Below are 19,670 nucleotides of genomic sequence, written 5' to 3'. Positions count from 1 at the left end.
GATTTAATATTATATCTGGCATGCTAAGTACTGTTGTCCTGAAGTTGTTTCAGACTTGCGTATATGACATGATTTAATTAACTCCTGTTAGTTGAGAGAGAGGAGAGACCAGTGTATAATGTATCCGTCAGACCAGTTCTAGAAAGAGATGAAAACAGTTTGTCCAGGGAGTAATGATTCTTTACCATGTATGTATGCACTCTACATTAATAAACTTGCAATTACTGCTGTCACTGCGAGCTTTAGTTCTTTACTGTAAAGGTAGTGTCATAGCCTATTTGAGGCTGTAAGGGCAGTGAGTTGTTATCCACTGTCTAGGTAGCCTCCACCAGGCCTTCCTATGGGCGCATGGATCGTAGAATTCGGCGAAAAAAGGAATAATTGGCCAATAGAGTCAGTCCTCCACAGTAAGGTCAATGATTCGCCCGCTTGCGAATGAAACCCTCTGGTGGCCAAACTTCCCTGGCAAATATTCATCCTATAGCTGGCGTAGTTAGTCTGTTAGAGGCTATTGTCTTGGGCACGGTATTGGAAGGCCGAGCCCAACCCTCTCCTTCCACTGCCTTTTATGTATACCTCCCCAACTGAAGTCAGCTACCCATTTTTACACCTGGGTGGAGTGAGGAAAGTTGTATAAAGTGCCTTTCCTAAAGACACAACATATGGGTGACTTCGGGACTTGATCCCTGGATGGAAAACCTCAAAAAAGTTAAAGAACCCACCACACTTATCGAAAAGAGTATGGGTCCTTCCCAGTGTGAGTGGATCAAATAGATCAATAAACCTGGTATCTTACGCCATGATGCAGTTTACCAGTAATATGAGCACAGACAAGAGAAAATAAGTCACAGAAACCCAATATTTGTATGCAAAAGTAGAGACTTTATTTCACTTCACAGCTGGGATAAATGACTTTAAAATCTTAATCACGTCCTACCCTACTTCAACTATTATATGCACTCATCTGCTTAACACTGTACACAGTATAGACCCTGCCTGTCCAAAATCTCAACTTGCCTCAATGTACATTATTGGTGGGATCAAGTTAAAACATCAGTATTTCTGATCTATTGAAAAGCTGGCTTTAAATAGTTTGTTCTGCAAAATGCGTATCATTGCCAACTGCACCCAATGCAAGTCACACTAAGTTAAATTCCTTGGTTCAAAGATAGTCCATGGCAAAGTTGAGGTGAAAGAAAAATGCCTGATATGAAGTTCTAGTTTACATGTAAGACAAAAACAGGAGTTTGAATGAAAAAATCCCAGAAGTTCTAGAAAAGCAAAAGCCTTAATTGGGTAAGAGGAAAGGGGGCAGAATTCGGGGACATTCTAAGAATCAAGGAACATGCTATAGTCACAATCTGTCATGCAGATACTATCCAACGATAATCTTGGCATTAAACAGAACACACTAAGTTTGTCATGTTGTGTACAAAAGAATGCCGTATTTACCAGTACAACATTGGAGGTGTTGAGTTGCTTACAGAAGGTTAAAATACAAGTTCAACCAAATGTCACTACAGTGGACACAAATGCAGTTAGGACTGAAGCACAGAGAAATACAGCAAGCGTCTCAAACTCTCAACAACACTGAAGTTATTTTTTCCAGTCTCCAACATTCTAACAAAGGCATTGGCACTGAGAAGAAGTTAGGGAACATAGAACACATTTGTGCTGTCGATTGTAATGTTAATGATAGTCAAATGAACACAAGGTCATTTTGTTACATTTTCACTGCATATTACTTCTCAATTCCATGTCAAAAATCACATAAATTTTGTAGTTTTAGACTTTCGGACTTCTTCAAGCAATCAAAATTGATGATTTTTACCCAAAATTTAGATCATCAAAGAACATATTTTTTCTCATAGAACTGGCTTAATTTCCTTGAAATTGCCTGAATATCATCTCAATCAGTTAAAATGTACCAAAAAAAGGCAGTCCTGAATACATTGTACTTACTTACACATTTGTTAACATCTGCCTAAAATACAAATAATGATTGTGATCAAATATCTTGATTATACAAAAGGCAACAACCAGTATAGATCCGTTATTACACACAAAAAATGCTACCAGCAAATAACAAATGGTGCCCACTTGAAAACTACCATGTGACACTGAGTACCACCATCCATTGTCAAAACGCCATCAAAACTATAGTGACAGAAAAATGATTGTCCAATCTTACGTCAAAATTCTCATGCTTACGTGACTGTACAAGAAAACAAAAAACTGTATACCTATCCACTAAATATTCCTAACTATATTTCTTGTTTAAAATGAAACCTTGTCTCGCTGCAAGTTTGACTTTTTGAACTGTCCAAGTAAGTCCCTGACAACTGACTCTTGTAGAGCAAATTATGGCTCTCTAACGATGGTTATTTCACTGATTGTATACTCAATTATAATTATAATACAATAAACATAAATGCTGCTATGTTAGACTGTTAGCCTCCAAAACACACACACGGCTAAAGTTTTTACGTTTCAACAATCTCAATTCATCTACGATTTTTTTAACAATAAAGGCTTCACCCCTGTGGTGTCGCCAAAAAAAACTTTTTTAACTAACAGGATATAACAATTTGGCACATAAATCTCACCTGCATAAAGTGGAGTTAAAATTCATGATTGTCTTATGATTTAAATCAAAGTTATCTGCCATTTTTACAACAGAATATAATATGATATAAAGTATAATATAATACAACCTTTACATTGGTCTTTCTAATACGAAGGCTGAGGCCTCAACTTGAAGAAAAGTTGCCAGCAATGTCAAATTTGGCAGGACATTGCATGGGTAAAATCATCAGTACCAAGCTAGATCATCTGAATAATTACCATGGTGAAGTACATGGACATCTACAAACTATGGTACATACATGCACTGTATAAAACCATGGTAAAGTACATGAACATCTGCAAACCATGTTACATACATGTACTGTATAAAACCATGGTAAAGTACATGAACATCTACAAACCATGGTACATACATGGACTGTATAAAACCATGGTTATGTACAATGTCATGAACATCTACAAACCATGGTACATACAGTACATGGACTGTATAAAACCATGGTTAAGTACATGGAAATGTGTCATAAACCAAGGTTTAGATACATACTGTATAAAGTCATGATTAAGTACATGAACATCTACAAACCATGGTACATACATATACAGTATAAGCCATGGTATAGTTTGTTACACTCTACAAATCATGGTACAACCATACTGCATAAATCATGGTACATACTGCACAAACATGGTACATACTGCTTATACCATGGTACATATGAACCATGGTACACGTACATACAACAACTCATTATGGTATGTACGATGGTACAAACTGCATACAATCAGTAATATAAACTTCATACATGTAAACAAAGATGACAAATTATCATATTTGGGTTAAATCCACTGTATGCCATTGATACAGATATATCTGACACTACGATTGCCTACTGCATACTCCAGGATTATTGTAATAATAATAACAATATTCTGTATACACTAAACATCCAGCATAACTACATGCGTGTACATGTATTTCTTTTACGAATCTCAACCAGTGCAATAAATTATACAGACCAAACAATTCACCATCCTTCAAAACACTTACTAAAACCTTCTCTTGATTGTCACGACGTTACGTTTTTTTTAAAATCTGATTGTAAACGGCAATTTTTCTTTTTCATATTTCAGGAATGGTTAGGATTGTCACATTACTTTACAAGATAACAAGGAACAAAACAATTATGAAATATTGTTTTCCATGCTCTCATATTGTCTCACACCTCTTAATCACTACACTGTAAATTCTGAAATTTTTGCAGTATATTTAAGCTTGCTAATTTACCCTGCAAAAATATGAACATGTTTCTACTATCATTTCAACTGGGAAATGATACTGCAAATTCTTGATTTTCCGCATGTGCGAAATCAAAAGTGTTGCAAATCAAAAAGAGTTTACAGTAATATGCAAATAAGAGGCATGTAAACAGTTTCGTCCACTTTCCAATACACATTGCACTGCATCATGCTGGATTTAACACTTATTCTTCCTGTTAATATTTCATTCTTGATTGGTATACACATTCTTTAGATTGTCATTTTCTGAGAAGTACTAAACACCAAACATTTTCTCTAGGGTGGATTGTACATAATATCTTAACTCCTGGGCTAGAGTTTTTACCCAGAAGAACTTTGCGTGATCTGTCATGACGTTTGGAAAAACAGTCTGTTTAGAACTGTCCCTATAGAAGTACTTTACATCAAACATTTTCTCTAGGGTGGATTGTACATAATATCTACTCCCGGGCTAGAGTTTTTACCCGGGAGGATTTTACGTGATCTGTCATGACGTCTAGAACAACAGTCTGTTTAGAACTGTCCCTATAGAAGAACTTTACAACAAATATCTTCTCAAGGGTGGATTGTACATAATAATTTTTATCTACTCCTGGGCTAGAGTTTTTACCCAGGAAGATTTTACGTGATCTGTCATGACGCATGGAACAGCAGTCTGTGTAGAGCTGTCCCTAAACAGAGCAGTAGTGCTGGCAGTGAGGGGACAGCTGCTGTCGCTGTGCTGACCACGGTGACAGCAGCGAGGTGTAGGGACGCGGTGGTGAGGAAGGAGAGAGGCACGTGGGACACGATGATGGGGCTGCCCGAGTTGATCAGGGCTGCCACCTTCTGCGCTTCCTGGTTGCAGGCCTCAACCTGAATCAGTAAAGAAACAAGGGAATCAGAGACGGCAGACTTCACCCCCTTATGATGATAACACCTGACAGAAACTTCATTGCCCCCTCTTGCAGAACGTTCAAAAACTGCATTGCAAAACACAGACAAACAAGCAATCAGATAGGGCAGACTTCACACCCTACAAATGTATAAGTGCCCTCTGGCACCTTGTATAGAAAATGCACACTGCCCCCTCTAGCAGAATGTTCAAAAACTGCATTACAAAACACAGACAAGCTAAAAACAAGGCAATCAAAGATGGCAGACATCACCCCCTGTAAGTGCCCTCTGACACCACATATAGAAACTGTACTGCTCCCTCTAGCAGAACACACAGGAACTGCATCCTCTTTCATAATAAGGAACTACATTACAAAAACATAGACAAGCTAAAAACAACAATATTGGAGCTCAGTGTTCTCGCCAGGCCTTTTGAGCATAGCGGGCCGCTACACTGTGTGCCGACAAACCGACGCTGTAAATCACCCGCTATGCTGTTTTTTTACCCAGCGTAGCGGCGAAAAAAGACAAAAATACCGTAGTAAAAATGCAAAGGCACGCGTCTCCCCTGTTTCGCAGGAAGCCATCCAGCTATCAGCTCCAAGGGAGGTGCTAATTACTAAATTAGCACCCCGCCCTACCGCTCCGATCTTGTCTCGCCGCCCCTCCCACCCGGGAAAAGCCCTTAGCGGCTCGTGTGCCGCTGGCAGAATCGCGCGAAAACGTAAACAATAGCCGAGTAGGTCTCCATGTGCACAATATGCGGGGCGGTTCCGGACTATCAGAACAGCCGTAAATGTATCAGATTCCCGGGGAATCTCCTTATTTGGAAGTTAACAGTCCGCGGTTGACCAACACAGAAGCTGTTCTTTGTAAAATATTCCTTTCTCTGTCAGCGCGGGGATAGAATTAATTCTTAACTGTATTTCTGACAAATTTCTAGAGCAAGGTTACGTCATTTTCCCATCCATAACAGCGAATTAATTCACAGAAAATTCATTTTTACAAAGAGAGGAAGATAAAGTTTCAACTTATTTAGAAGCTTCGCCATGATTGGACGATTCGGCTACTGCAAATTTGTGGCGCCGCCCACAAACCGCCGACTTTCCTTTTAGCAGACTTTCTGCCGCCGACGTCGCCATGGTCGCGACTGTCATCAAAGGCTGCCGACTGTCAATCAGCGTCAGCTTTGTGGGAAAACGCGCGAGTTGGATCTCCGTGTGCCAGTCAACAGCGAACCTCTGACGATTTTACGTTCCCACAGCGATGCTTGTACAAAGTTTTTATTAGACGGAAGTTCCACGTTATCTGTAGGACGTAGAACAGCGGTTTCGGCTTCCTGGAACGGGCCGGCGGCGTATGTACTTGGGGGAGAGGGGTGACGCGATTTCTTAGACGGGCCAAAGTTCTCTAAATGCCGCGGCAAGGGACTTTCGTAGTAGGATTTTCGCCGCCGACCGCCGAGGGAAGATCGCTTCGGCGGCGATTTTTCTGGAAACATGCCGGCGTTGAAGCGTACTATACCAGGAATATCGATTCCTATTTCGCACCGAAGAAAACTTCTGACAGCGACGATTGTTGCGCTTCGACTTTAGGACAGCCGGACACAGCCAAAAAAAGGAAAACTGGTATCAACTATTGATATTGTTGAGTAGCTAAATAAACTATTGGTATTGTTGTTTCTGAGTTTCAAGTTGTCTTTCACCAGAAATATTGTATGTCAAGGTCCTGTGGAGAAGTTGATTGACTGCCACGATTGTCATAAATATGACCCTCAAAACTGAAAAAAAAAGCCTTCTCAATACCCTAAAATGCAAGAGCTTCCGGGGGGCTTCGCCCCCCTGGGTCCCCCCAACGGGGCTCTGCCCCTGGACCCCGTCGGGGGCTTAAGGCAGCCCCCGAACCCCTGCCCCGATGCTGTGAAAAAAAGCTGGCGAGAACACTGGAGCTGACTGCCATACTGGTGTCCCTATTTGCATTTCAGTGGATCACAGCCCAAGTTTGCACAGCAATTTTGTGTTTTATAAGTGAGTTTTTAAGCATCTTTCTTGTCTTCTCTTCTTTCAGTGGTACACATTTGATAGCGATTATTTGAGGCAATCACAACATCCTCAAATGTCCGAAAACATTTCAGCTATGATTCACTGAAATGCAAAAAAGGGACACCAACATGGTAGCATACACAGCAATGACAATGTTCTACAGCTAACACTACTGGGACCCAAAATGTATAAAATATGTTAATCCTACCCCTATACATTTCCAATTTTTGAAGACCTTTTCGAGACATTCCACCAGAATGTCTTTTTCGGGTTTTACAATGTCTTTATAGGGTCTTTTGGGGAGGACTTCCTTGTTGTTTTTTCAATTGTTCAGGAAATGTCTCCCGAATGTCTGGAGATATAAACTGTGAAAACTTGCATGCTTGCGAAAAACACGCCCATATAATTAGCCTGAATTAATTGCGCTGCCAGCGGCCCTCCCGATAGATCGACCTAGTTGGGGAGTCACAGCGAGAGCTTGTCACAGTAAAAACTTGTTTGCACAGACCACAGACTTACACCTTCCTGACACTTGCGCGATCTGAAGTCCCCTAAGGCCGCGTCAAATGTTTGCCAACTAATGAGCGTTACGAACCCAAATTTCCAACTTGGCGTACCTCAGCAGCGCGTACGCGTGTGGGGTCAATTTGATTTAAGAAATACGTTTTAATTTTTACCAAATCCTCGGCCACAAATTACAATACAAAGTTTAAAAGCTCCAGGAAGCAGCACGTTTTAACCTGATCATGATTTCGTCTGCGTTTTTGTGCAAGTATCAAAGGTGAGACAGTGATATTCAGCCTATACATGTATCGCTGTTTTTTTTTTCATTCCATAATGATAATTATTTTCAAAAATAACCAAATTTGTCGTGTTGTCTCCTTAGTAAGGTTGTTTGTTATCGGAAAAAAACTAATTGAGGGCTCAAATGAAAGGTATTGTGTGCGCCCTTTCACGCTGTCTCGACATGACAATGTGAATGTCTTTTGAATATCTTTTGACTGTTACGAGAATGTCTTTCCAATGTCTTACCTCTTCTCATTGTATCGAGGGCATTATATTGCTAATTGTACCTATAACTAAACGATACAACCAAGGACCTTATGTCCTTGATACAAACGATACGGTCAGTATTCCACAGTCAATGCTTGTCGAACCAAAAAGTTTCTTATCAAACTGTTTTCTCCGCGGAAGAGCTAGTCCGGCACCGCGGTCTGTGTAACACGGCGTCGGTAAAATATATTCACGCATGCATTTCTGTATAAGATCTCTCGCATGGATATGACGTGACCTGCCGAAATAAATGACTAAATCAGGACGGTAACTCATGGTCGAACTTTCGCCTCTTCGCCGACAAAACATCAGGTGCCGGCCGACAGAAAGACGGGAAAAAACAGACAAGACGGTTGCTGTGAGGACTGGCGGTTGCTAGGGTGTGATTGGCAGCTACTTTTGTGTTAAGTGGACGCCAAAAATTTGGTGTGCTAAAAACTTGTACATTTCTTAAATGCCCAAATTTCTTAGTTAAATATTCCATCTGGTTATCGACAAATGTGTTCCTTCTGGGGAAAATAACAATACTAGTACTTAATTGAAAATTTAGAATTTTTCCCACATTTCACGGACCGACACCCTCACGTGACCAGGCGCGGGAGCGTATCAATCAAGTTCCGACGTTGACAGATCTACCATTTTCTTATCTGGAATTTATTCTACTTGATCCCCGATACACTGTGCAAGACTCGTAGATATGTGAAATTGGTTACTAGTATCCTCGTTTCACATTCGTTTTCATCAAACCTTGATAACCAATTAATTCATAATATAATATAATATAATAGTTTGGACTATTCGCGAAATACTAGTACCACGATCTTGTCAGGAAAGACGCGGATCTTATAGGCAATATGCCTCCTATCCGAACACTATGTTATGTTATGTTATGTTATGTTATGTTATGTTAAGTTTGGTAGTGATCCGACTACTGTATTTGCTTACGGGGAGGAAAGACAACGGAAACAGTTTTAGAATCAAGTCAATGTATTTGAACAATCATCTGATGATTAACTGTGCCCAACGAAATTATGTGGATAAAACTAAACAATGAAGTAAAGGCAGTTCTTATAGGAATGAATTACTTAGTTCTCCTAAACAAGTTAAAATCCACATACGCTCGTCGCGACTTGTCTCCCAACAAGACAGCGTGGTGCCGCAGGCCTGTCAAAATTGATTGATGAACTCCGACCGAAACCCTCGAAACGGCGGTCTGAGCTCAGATCAAAGGCTGTGCGCGGCGGTACAATTTGACGAACGTTGTTCGTTCGATGTTTAATAGAAATTCTGTTTTAGTTAAATTTTACCGACAGTCACGCCGCACAAAAAAATACGCTGCCATGGCACAACATTTTGGTGCCTCCACGTGTATCTTCATTTCTGCGACTGTGACCGCTTTTTTGCTGCTGAAATCAATTTTGACACAAAAGATCAACTATTGCACTATTGCGGAATGCCATTTTTTACGGACTACAGGGTTTGAACCGATCAAGCATTCTTTATCAGTTTGTAGGTGTTTAAACTCCGAAATGTTCCAGATATTTTTGAGACAATGCAGATCGGAGCTGCTATACGTAGGAAACGCTAACAACGCTGAGGAAAACCATTGGGAAAACAAAGGCCGTTTCAAAACAAAGCCGACGGAGTCTATTGTGCATCACGTTTTCTTCTGTGTCGATAGTGACTAACTGAAAACAAAATCTTTGGAAATACTATGATATATGGTCGTACAATCCCCCTCTCTTTTTATAGAATACCGTAAGCTTCATTTGTTACAGATTATTAACTTTTTTTAATGTTCTCTTTTATACATACAGATGCGAAGAATACAAGTGCATGAGGAAGAATACTACCAGGCGACTTGTTCTTCCCAAGGACATTATAAAATGTCCTTGTTCTTCCAAAGCGTTTTTATTATTATAATTTACTTCTGGTGGGAAGAGCGATATTTTGTTGTCCTTGCACTACATTTCAGTGCTGTTGGCCCTGTTTCGCCCTGTTTATTCGAGTACTGTTTCCTTTCATTGTTAGTTATTTTATTACAGGTCATTCGTTTCACGCTTTAACAGTATAGTATTTGTAATATTTTTGTCAGTCGATTTCGTTCTCTACGTATACTTACTTTTTAAACAAAATGCTAAAAAGATGGTAAAGGTTTCCGACTTTCAGGGGCTATACTCAGCAAGAGATTAGAGAGTGGTTTTATTGGTGCGCACAGTAGGACGGGTCGGTACCAGACCTGTCAATTTATAAACCCATTGGCGTTCCCGATATTCCAGTGAGTGGATTTTGTGTCAGTTTCTTCATGGCTTTAATATAATATACATTCTGTTGTGAGGATTCAAAATTGGAACATATATCAACTACGAAGAACAAGTAATTTGAAGGCAATTATATATATGATGATAAACATAGATGATTCAAAAACTTACGTCTTTGTTTTGGTTTCTAAGTGAAGCCGCAGTTATTTTTTTTTTCAGTAGTCTAGTGTAGATTACAAACCTACCGTAGATCCGAGCAAGGACATTATAATAATGCCCTTGATCCGAGGTAGATCCATTGTCTGCTTCAGCTCCGTCAATCGAGAACTTACCTTTCTTCATATTGAAGAGTTATAATTACAAAACCCTTTCGTTCATAAGCTTGGGGATGTAAACGCTGTTTTGTTTTGTAGACATTCTTCCGAATTATGTTAGTTAAACGACAAACCGTGTTAATAAATGTGCGTCCCAAATACAATTTTGCTAGTAAAAATGATAAACACGAACGTCAGCAAAAAGTATGCTGAAACTAGAAAGGCCGTCATTTGCCCCTGAGCAAATACAGCATGTTTAGCCATACTCCTCCCCATGCAAGAAGTGGGCTGTCCCAAAATAATGCCTGGGCAAATCGAAATATTAACTGCATGTAGAAAGGCAACATTTGCGAGAGCATCATACTTCGCCAATCTCCCTCCCGATGCATAAATCGACTGTTCCAAAATCACCCGTGCAAAAAAATTCTCTCTACAAGTTCTGTGAGACCCCAAGAGCTTCTTACTGCAAAGGCTTGCGTGTGTTCCTGCAATATGACCTCAGGTGACTTAAATAGAACACGCGTTCTTTGGCCAGTGGCAAATGGAACGCGGGGATCCTTAGATAGAACATGGATTCCTTGGCCAGCAGCAAATAGAACATGGAACAGGGATACCACTTTTGGCCTGTTTTTGGTCTGAAAATGGGCCCAAAAGTCCCCAAAATGAAGCATTCTGAAGTGATGTACACCAGAATTGTGATTGAAGTCCTGTAGGGACATGTTCAAGGCACCCTTGTACCGAATTTCAGGTCACTTGCTTGCAATACCAGGGCACAGGAGCCCAAAATATAAAAATTGTCTAAAAATGCCCCAAAAAACCTCCATAAAAATGATTTTAATGCCTGTTTCAACAAAATTTGAAAATCACCTAAGGGTATTTGCCATCTTTACCTACATGCCAAATTTCAGGCCGTTTGGCCCAAAAATGACGGAGTAGATTCCATTTGAAGATATGGCAGGAGAAGAAGAAGAAGAACGTGAACAAAAACAATATGTTGAGCCATACTAGGTATGGCTAAACATAACAAGGGAAAAACGAAACACAACCCAGAACAAACAAAAACAGGGCAAAGACACATTGGACCAAACGGTTTGAATAGATTTTCTTCGACGATCGTTTCGGCGTACCTGTATAAAAAAAGGAAATATACCAGAGTTACCAGATGCAAATAACAGTTGGCCCTTTCAAATCAAAGAATCGAGTAGCAATAGAGACTCTAAAGGATATGTCTTTGGAAGTTGCAAGCGTACTGCTAACGCTTTGTAGTTTTCAAAAAAAGACAAATTAGCTCTTTCTCCAAATGCTGTCTCATTCAACTCAGAGGTAACTGTAAAACAATGGACATAGAATCGGCGTTTGTTGCCCACCTGAATCCGCATTTGTTTACTTCTCGACGCTGCAAAGCTAGCGGCAGACAGTGCCAGACACAGATGTGTATTGTAATCGAGAAATACTCTCCGACTCACTTCTTTGTTTCATTTGAGAAGAAGAGCGAGATTTTTTTGCTGTTTTAAAAAGTAAGTGATAAAGAATAAAGGAAAGCATATTCTTATAAACCAGTTAGGCCATGTATTAAATCGCATGTCTTCTAAATTCCTGCCACATGTATCTCTTGCTGTGAGTGTGACCTCCATCGGTCTCCCAAAGTGGGACACCTTTAGAAAAACTGATAATTTATTCACTATTCTTATGCACGGTCACAAACGCGCTCCCATTCTCGCCATGATGTAAATGTAGTCTTTCACAACTACGCTCCAGCAAGAACATTATAAGGTCCTTGGCTCCAGACTATAAGGAGAATGATTTTTAAGGGCGTTTGGCCACAATCAGGGTAACATTTGCCCGTGCAAAAGGGGAAACGATACCATTCTGTCTCGCTGGTAGCTTTCAAGTGTTGGCGGATGATTCGGTCACGTTATATTTGAAGAAATGCTCCAAACAAACATTGAACAGCCCAAGGAGGTTTGAACAGCCGTATCAACTTCTCAAAGTAATCTCCGGCACACTTCGTAGAATCAAGGCTGGGTAGAATCAAGGACATTATACTAGTAATTTCCTTGGACCAAGGAGGTTAGGCAAGAGATTCTTACTACGACACATCGGTATCTTCTGTCATTCAAGTTGTAGTGACAATAAAAACAATTGAATTAGTTCCGTTGAAAACAAAGCGGGCTGCTGTTTACACGAGGTCTGTTGCGCTTGTGTTGAAGTTACTAGTATGCTCATTCTCCTCGGCCAAGTAAGTAGCCAAACACGGAACTTCCAAGTTCTGCACAGTACGCCACGCGACGCGCCGCTCCTCCCTTTGTACAATCCGGCAGATTTAATCTTGGTACAATGTGTCAAAGGAGCCGCTTATGTCAATCAATCCAGCAGCGCTTTGCGCACATGTACAGACCAGTCTATCGTCCTCTTGTGTCTAAAATGTTGGCCATAGGTTTTTAGAAAATTGAATCAATCTTAGCCAAAAATGTAACAACGCAGAACCGAATTGGTGCTATCAAAATCAAACAAAAGTGTTAATATATGGATCTCACCGTAACCATACCCCACACCGCGTCAAGGACTCACGGTTCCTTTGAATTAATGTTTGAAAGGTTTGTTACATGATACTAGTACTAAATATTCAGCCCTAGAACATAAAATGTCAATATATTTCGCTGTAAACATAATATGGAGCATATTTTGTCAAAAAGATCTTAAATTTTGGAGTTCTCTAGAGGATGACTTCTACCAAGGAGGTTTAAACCTCCTTGCTTCTACACAACTCTACCGAGTGTTCCAAATATGGGAGTCGTCGGCACGTCGAGGCTTATTTGCATAAAAACACAGATCGGAAAGGCGCGCCACTTCCGGCCCCTCGTAAACAGCGAACTCAGTCTCCTTGTTGCGTTGGAAGTTGGAACTCATGATCGACGGTAACAGGATACATGGTCATATCACATATATCAACGGCACAAACTACGCCAGGGACGCTGGACAAAATATGGTGTCCCAAACTCGCCAGGCCGACGCATTTGTCGGAGATATGCTAACACCCTACTTAGCATATTTCGCGCCATTTTGAAACCCCGGTTTCATTTTTTGATCCGCCGTGATTGTTCTCTCTCTTTCCATTTTATCAAGGAGATTTTATACTGAGAAAACGCTGAAAAAGTCGGCGGACGGAAGGGATTATAAACCTGGTGCACATCGAACTGCACATGAACAAAATCCACCATTAATTTTTCAAAACGAATTTCATTGTAATACTGGCAGTGATGCAGGGGCAGTCACTTTGCCGCCAGATCTGTTTGCCGCCAAGCTATCGGGTTAAACGCCTGAAAGCAAGTTGACAAACTCACTCTCGACAGTCTTAACCTTGCCCCCCAAATGACCAGAGGTGGCCGAGGTTTTGTTACAATAGGTAAGTAGGCAGGTAACGATTTTACTGCAGCATTAGTTTAATTTAGTTACACAATGTGACAATCTCTCGCTGACATAGTGTTGGGTCGGTCAGTCTGGCGGACCGCGGCATTAGGTATCACCCAGGGCGCTTCCACACAGTCACGCACTGCGCAAAACGAGTGTACGTACGCGGCTTTCAGAGGCAATTCGGGGGGCGGGACGCAATTAATGGTCTCCATGGGGTGTCTCTGCCTTCCGTGTGAACAGAGAATGTATACAAGATGTCTTTCCCCGGTTAAAAACATGTAGTTTCCGGAGCATAATGTCTTCTTCGGGTCCTTCAGTACCGTCCTTTGTTCCGGAATGTTAAGAAACCGATAGACATTTTATAGATATTCTAGGCCCCAGTAGTGTAACCCAAAGGTCACTGACCTGTAGGGGTGTGGTGTTGGGTGTGACCGGCATCACTATGGCGATGATGTCACCCTCGATACTCAGGTACCCAAACACGTCACACTGAGGCTGAAACAACAGTCAAGTCATGACGTTTCTGGTGAACATGTTAACTTAAATGGAGGTCCTGAAAGCCACACATCAAGCCTGTACTAAAAATCCCACACTTATCTATTTATTGTCAAATGCAACAGTACATTATACCGACTCTCAAGGCAGCAGAGCTGATATTGGAGAGTCGACATGTATGGACAGACTGATACCATAAGCAATGGAAAATTTACACAACACTAGTTTAGATAAAATGCTACAATCAATCAATAAACATCAGCCTACAATCCAGTTTACCATTGTTGAGTCATATGATGAAATGCATAAACACATTATTATATACATGAGATAAAACAGTAACAGCTTTTTTCCAGGAACTGCAAAACTCGGAAACTCCCTCCCAGCCCACTGCTTTCCCCCTGAATATAACCTACAAACCTTCAAAACAAACATACACCGCTGGCTCTCACCTATGCCACATTAGTTCAATTAGTTCAATGCTGAGAAGTGGCCCCTTATGGCCTTGCATTGAGCGAGATCATTAAAAAAAAAAAAGACTCATCAAAAAGAGTAGGGGTCCTTCCAAGTGTGAGTGGTTCAAAACCTACAGTCCTATGCATGGCCCCACATAGGGCAATTGTCGTATTGAGGTCGCCTGAGTTAGCACCGAATGGGTAACCCAATAACAATTTAATTAATCTAATTAATGGGAGTACTTACCACCGACACATGGTTCCGCAGCTGTTGGATGACCTGTGTGACGGTGATGGGTCCGATACTGGCCTGTCTGGACACCAGATCCACATACCAACCACTGTACAGCATGGCCAACACTCCGCCTGTAGGGTACAACAAACAGAGATCAGAGCTGTGTACCTAAACACAACACCACGTACCAACCGCTGTACAGCATGGCCAACACTCCACCTGTAGGGTACAACAAACAGAGATCAGAGCTGTGTACCTAAACACAACACCACGTACCAACCACTGTACAGCATGGCCAACACTCCGCCTGTAGGGTACAACAAACAGAGATCAGAGCTGTGTACCTAAACACAACACCACGTACCAACCGCTGTACAGCATGGCCAACACTCCACCTGTAGGGTACAACAAACAGAGATCAGAGCTGTGTACCTAAACACAACACCACGTACCAACCACTGTACAGCATGGCCAACACTCCACCTGTAAGGTACAACAAACAGAGATCAGAGCTGTGTACCTAAACACAACACCACGTACCAACCACTGTACAGCATGGCCAACACTCCACCTGTAAGGTACAACAAACAGAGATCAGAGCTGTGTACCTAAACACAACACCACGTACCAACCACTGTACAGCATGGCCAACACTCCACCTGTAAGGTACAACAAACAGAGATCAGAGCTGTGTACCTAAACACAACACCACGTACCAACCACTGTACAGCATGGCCAACACTCCACCTGTAAGGTACAACAAACAGAGATCAGAGCTGTGTACCTAAACACAACACCACGTACCAACCGCTGTACAGCATGGCCAACACTCCGCCTGTAAGGTACAACAAACAGAGATCAGAGCTGTGTACCTAAACACAACACCACGTACCAACCACTGTACAGCATTGCTAACACTCCGCCTGTAAGGTTCAACAAACAGAGATCAGAGCTGTGTACCTAAACACAACACCACGTACCAACCACTGTACAGCATGGCCAACACTCCACCTGTAAGGTACAACAAACAGAGATCAGAGCTGTGTACCTAAACACAACACCACGTACCAACCGCTGTACAGCATGGCCAACACTCCGCCTGTAAGGTACAACAAACAGAGATCAGAGCTGTGTACCTAAACACAACACCACGTACCAACCACTGTACAGCATGGCCAACACTCCACCTGTAAGGTACAACAAACAGAGATCAGAGCTGTGTACCTAAACACAACACCACGTACCAACCGCTGTACAGCATGGCCAACACTCCGCCTGTAAGGTACAACAAACAGAGATCAGAGCTGTGTACCTAAACACAACACCACGTACCAACCACTGTACAGCATGGCCAACACTCCGCCTGTAGGTACAACAAACAGAGATCAGAGCTGTGTACCTAAACACAACACCAAGTACATGTACCAACCACTGTACAGCATGGCCAACACTCCACCTGTAAGGTACAACAAACAGAGATCAGAGCTGTGTACCTAAACACAACACCACGTACCAACCACTGTACAGCATGGCCAACACTCCACCTGTAGGGTACAACAAACAGAGATCAGAGCTGTGTACCTAAACACAACACCACGTACCAACCACTGTACAGCATGGTCAACACTCCGCCTGTAGGTACAACAAACAGAAATGTCTACACAAACTGTACAACAACCAGAGTTGTAACTACACATTTAAGCCTGTACAACACCGAGTTGTAGCAACACAGACTGCATAACATGAGTTTTAACAGGTACAGACTGGATGAGTGGCACATGTAGCTATACATTGTACACGAAATAGATAAGATTTTGTCACAGCTTCACGGACTGCACATGTATGTAGTATGAGCTGTAACTTACACCAGGGGGACCTAAGCATTCGCACAAATTTTATGAGATTTGTACAAATTTTATGAGAAACACACAATGATTCACTATGCAAAAACACACAAATCTTATGAAAAACGCACAAATCACTATGTGAATACACAAATTTTATGTGACATATGTGTCTTTTTATCCAAACCGGCCAACCGCTGCATGGATCACGTGACAAAGCGGGATTTTCAAGATGGCGTCGTTGAGATGCGGCAACAGAGAAGACGATGTGACACGCCGAAATGGAACAAAAGAATCATAAGCTCACAGGCAATCTAATATGTCCTCGGGACAGTATGCGCCGGTTCAATGCTTTAGAATCAAAATATCTTGAGTAGAAACACTAAGAAACATGCTATGCTGCAGTTGAAAATCAAGATAGAGTTTGCAGATTCTTTGGGTGTATGGCTGAAACAACCAGAGTAACATACATGTCAGGCATGACAGCACATGTTTGCTGCCTGAATATCCAAATGCCGAAATATCCAAAATCAACAGAATATTGAGTAGTTACATACCACAGACTGGACAGCATGCCCCAGGAGGAATGATCCCTTCACACAGGTTGGAGTCAGGACAGCTCACTGTGGAACATTCCGGATACTGGCCTTGTCCTACAGAAATATATAGAGACATACATGTAGTCAGTGGACACTTCCCTTCACAATGTAGCCTCAGTGTGCATATATATAGTCCAGTGGTTAGTGACCCTAATTCTGGATCAAGAGGTTGGGATTTCGAATCCCGGCTGTGTTGCTCTAACGACATTCTCCTACTGGGAAAGGTTGCAGTCCTTAGGACAGGAAGTTAAGCTGTGGTCATTGTGCGTGTTGAGAAAGAGCTAGGCAGGGCTCGAAATTCATTTTTGGAAATAGGTGCGCTGGCGCACCCAACCCAAAAAATAAGCTGCACAGAAAGAATTTTGGGTGCACCACATGAAATAGAGTTGAATGTCAGCAAAACATAATTACAAACTACATGTAAGTTAAACGCTCTCAAGAACTTCAATCTGTAATTCTATAGCTAACCTTAAAATTTCAAACAAGTGATACATCAAATAAAGTACAACAAAGGGTTTGTTGTACTTTTTCTGATACTAACATTTCAAGAATATTCTGTATATTAGTGTACATTAGTACCCTAATCCTATAGCCTACAAAAATATCTAGGTGTACTGGTGCACTCACAGTTAACAATTAAGTGCATAGGTCTAATTTTGGGTGCACACAAGTGCACATGCACCCAGTATTTCGAGCCCTGGCTTGGGAAATTTCCCTGGTACAATGAACCTGTAAATATACATTGCGTCTGTCTTCTCTTTCTTGACTAGTGGAAGATTAGTTCTTCAATGAGCTGGTTGAATAGAGCACAGAGAGAGGTTTTAAGTAAACTGACCTGGCCTGAGACCTACTGCCAGACAGGGTCCCTCGTAGTCTATGGAGACTCTGGCTGCGTGGGCAGCACAGCTACTCTCGTAGGTTTCACCGTTGTGTCCGCACACCGGGCTGACTTTACAGGGCTCCTGATGACACAGAGAACACTCATCAATTAGTTAGTAAAAACACAAGGGACAAGCAGATTTTACTGGGTCTACACAATTAAAACAAGTACTGTAAATCACTTAAATATACATGTAGCGGCAGGAAAATATAGCGGTTGGGGGAAAATGGAGTAGGTCACGGCACTTAATTTTAACGGTGGGAACAAACATTACTGTTTCAAATATTAGTGATCAAATATTAGCGATGATGAAATTTTAGCTGTTGACTAGTGACCGTTAAATCAGCTAAAAGTTACTAATTAAGGTAACAAATCAAGAATTACAGTATATTTGGAACTCTTTTTATTAGGGTTGCATACTTAAATGTAACATGAGGTATGGGTACAGAGGTTTAGGTACAGCTCTTGACCTGAACCTGTACAATTCACAGTACCAACTGAATTTGGGGTTAAACAGACGTTTGGGGGTCCTTACCCCCATTTTACAATGTACATGGACCGAAGGAGTGAAAAGTGGGTTAAAAAGAGTGGCTTTTTCCGAAACGTCCGTTTAACACCAAATCCAGTTGGTAGTGTCAACAAAGTAACCTGTAGTCTTTAATAATGGCAGAAACAGTTAACAGAATAATTACTTAATTGGATTTTTTATATCTCATTGTGCAAAAACAAATTTTTGCATGGGGATCTCAAGTCAAAGAAGGCACCGATTTAAATTCCCATATAATGTATTCATCGGTGCTAAAATGTCATTCTTGTGGTACAAATTGTGAGTTTTTCTTTACAAAATAAGTATATATTTGAGTGTTAGCTACAGTATGGTACATTAACAATCACCATTTTGGTACGCCTAATGAGTTTGGAAAATCATATCGTATTACCTGGATGTCTAACCTTCATCGACGAATCACCATTTTGGATTTGCACCTAAAAGATACTCTTTAATGCAGGAGGGTACCTACTAGATACAAAGTCACGATTATATGACACTCATAAAATTAATGGAACTGTTAAGTGTTGGTGACTTACACGACAGGGTGCATGATAACCCAGTAGTTTCCCTGCTGCTAGAAGCTGACAGTAGTTGGGATGTTGGACACCGTCCGCATCACACACGGGATCCTCCTCCTCCCCCTCACAGCTACGGGGGACTGTACAAACATAAAGGGTTGTAATGAATATGGCTGATCTTCTATAACATTAAAAACCTAGAGTTACAAATGTATAAGTACAGCAAAACACAACTAGCACACAACAAGG

The 19,670-nt window shown here is 41.3% G+C and overlaps 1 protein-coding gene across 2 annotated transcripts in view; it reads right to left on the bottom strand.

Moving 5' to 3' along the window:
• Positions 1 to 1,480: 1,480 nt before the first annotated feature.
• LOC136447952 (reversion-inducing cysteine-rich protein with Kazal motifs-like) overlaps positions 1,481 to 19,670 on the bottom strand; it is a 40,916-nt gene continuing 22,726 nt past the window's right edge. Inside the window, exons 20-25 of one of the 2 annotated variants that reach the window (XM_066447096.1) lie at positions 19,440 to 19,561; positions 18,309 to 18,435; positions 17,432 to 17,527; positions 15,043 to 15,161; positions 14,251 to 14,340; positions 1,481 to 4,740 (exon numbers count right to left, since the gene is read on the bottom strand). In XM_066447096.1, coding sequence (XP_066303193.1) covers positions 4,519 to 4,740; positions 14,251 to 14,340; positions 15,043 to 15,161; positions 17,432 to 17,527; positions 18,309 to 18,435; positions 19,440 to 19,561 — 776 coding nt within the window. In that variant the 3' untranslated portion in view covers positions 1,481 to 4,518. Of the gene's footprint in view, positions 4,741 to 14,250; positions 14,341 to 15,042; positions 15,162 to 16,494; positions 16,575 to 17,431; positions 17,528 to 18,308; positions 18,436 to 19,439; positions 19,562 to 19,670 lie in introns of those variants that run through there. The other variant, XM_066447095.1, reaches the window with a different exon arrangement.

The sequence above is a fragment of the Branchiostoma lanceolatum genome, chromosome 13 (genome assembly GCF_035083965.1).
Source record: "Branchiostoma lanceolatum isolate klBraLanc5 chromosome 13, klBraLanc5.hap2, whole genome shotgun sequence".
NCBI classification, from domain to species: domain Eukaryota; kingdom Metazoa; phylum Chordata; class Leptocardii; order Amphioxiformes; family Branchiostomatidae; genus Branchiostoma; species Branchiostoma lanceolatum.
This window is presented reverse-complemented; position numbering and strand designations above follow the sequence as displayed.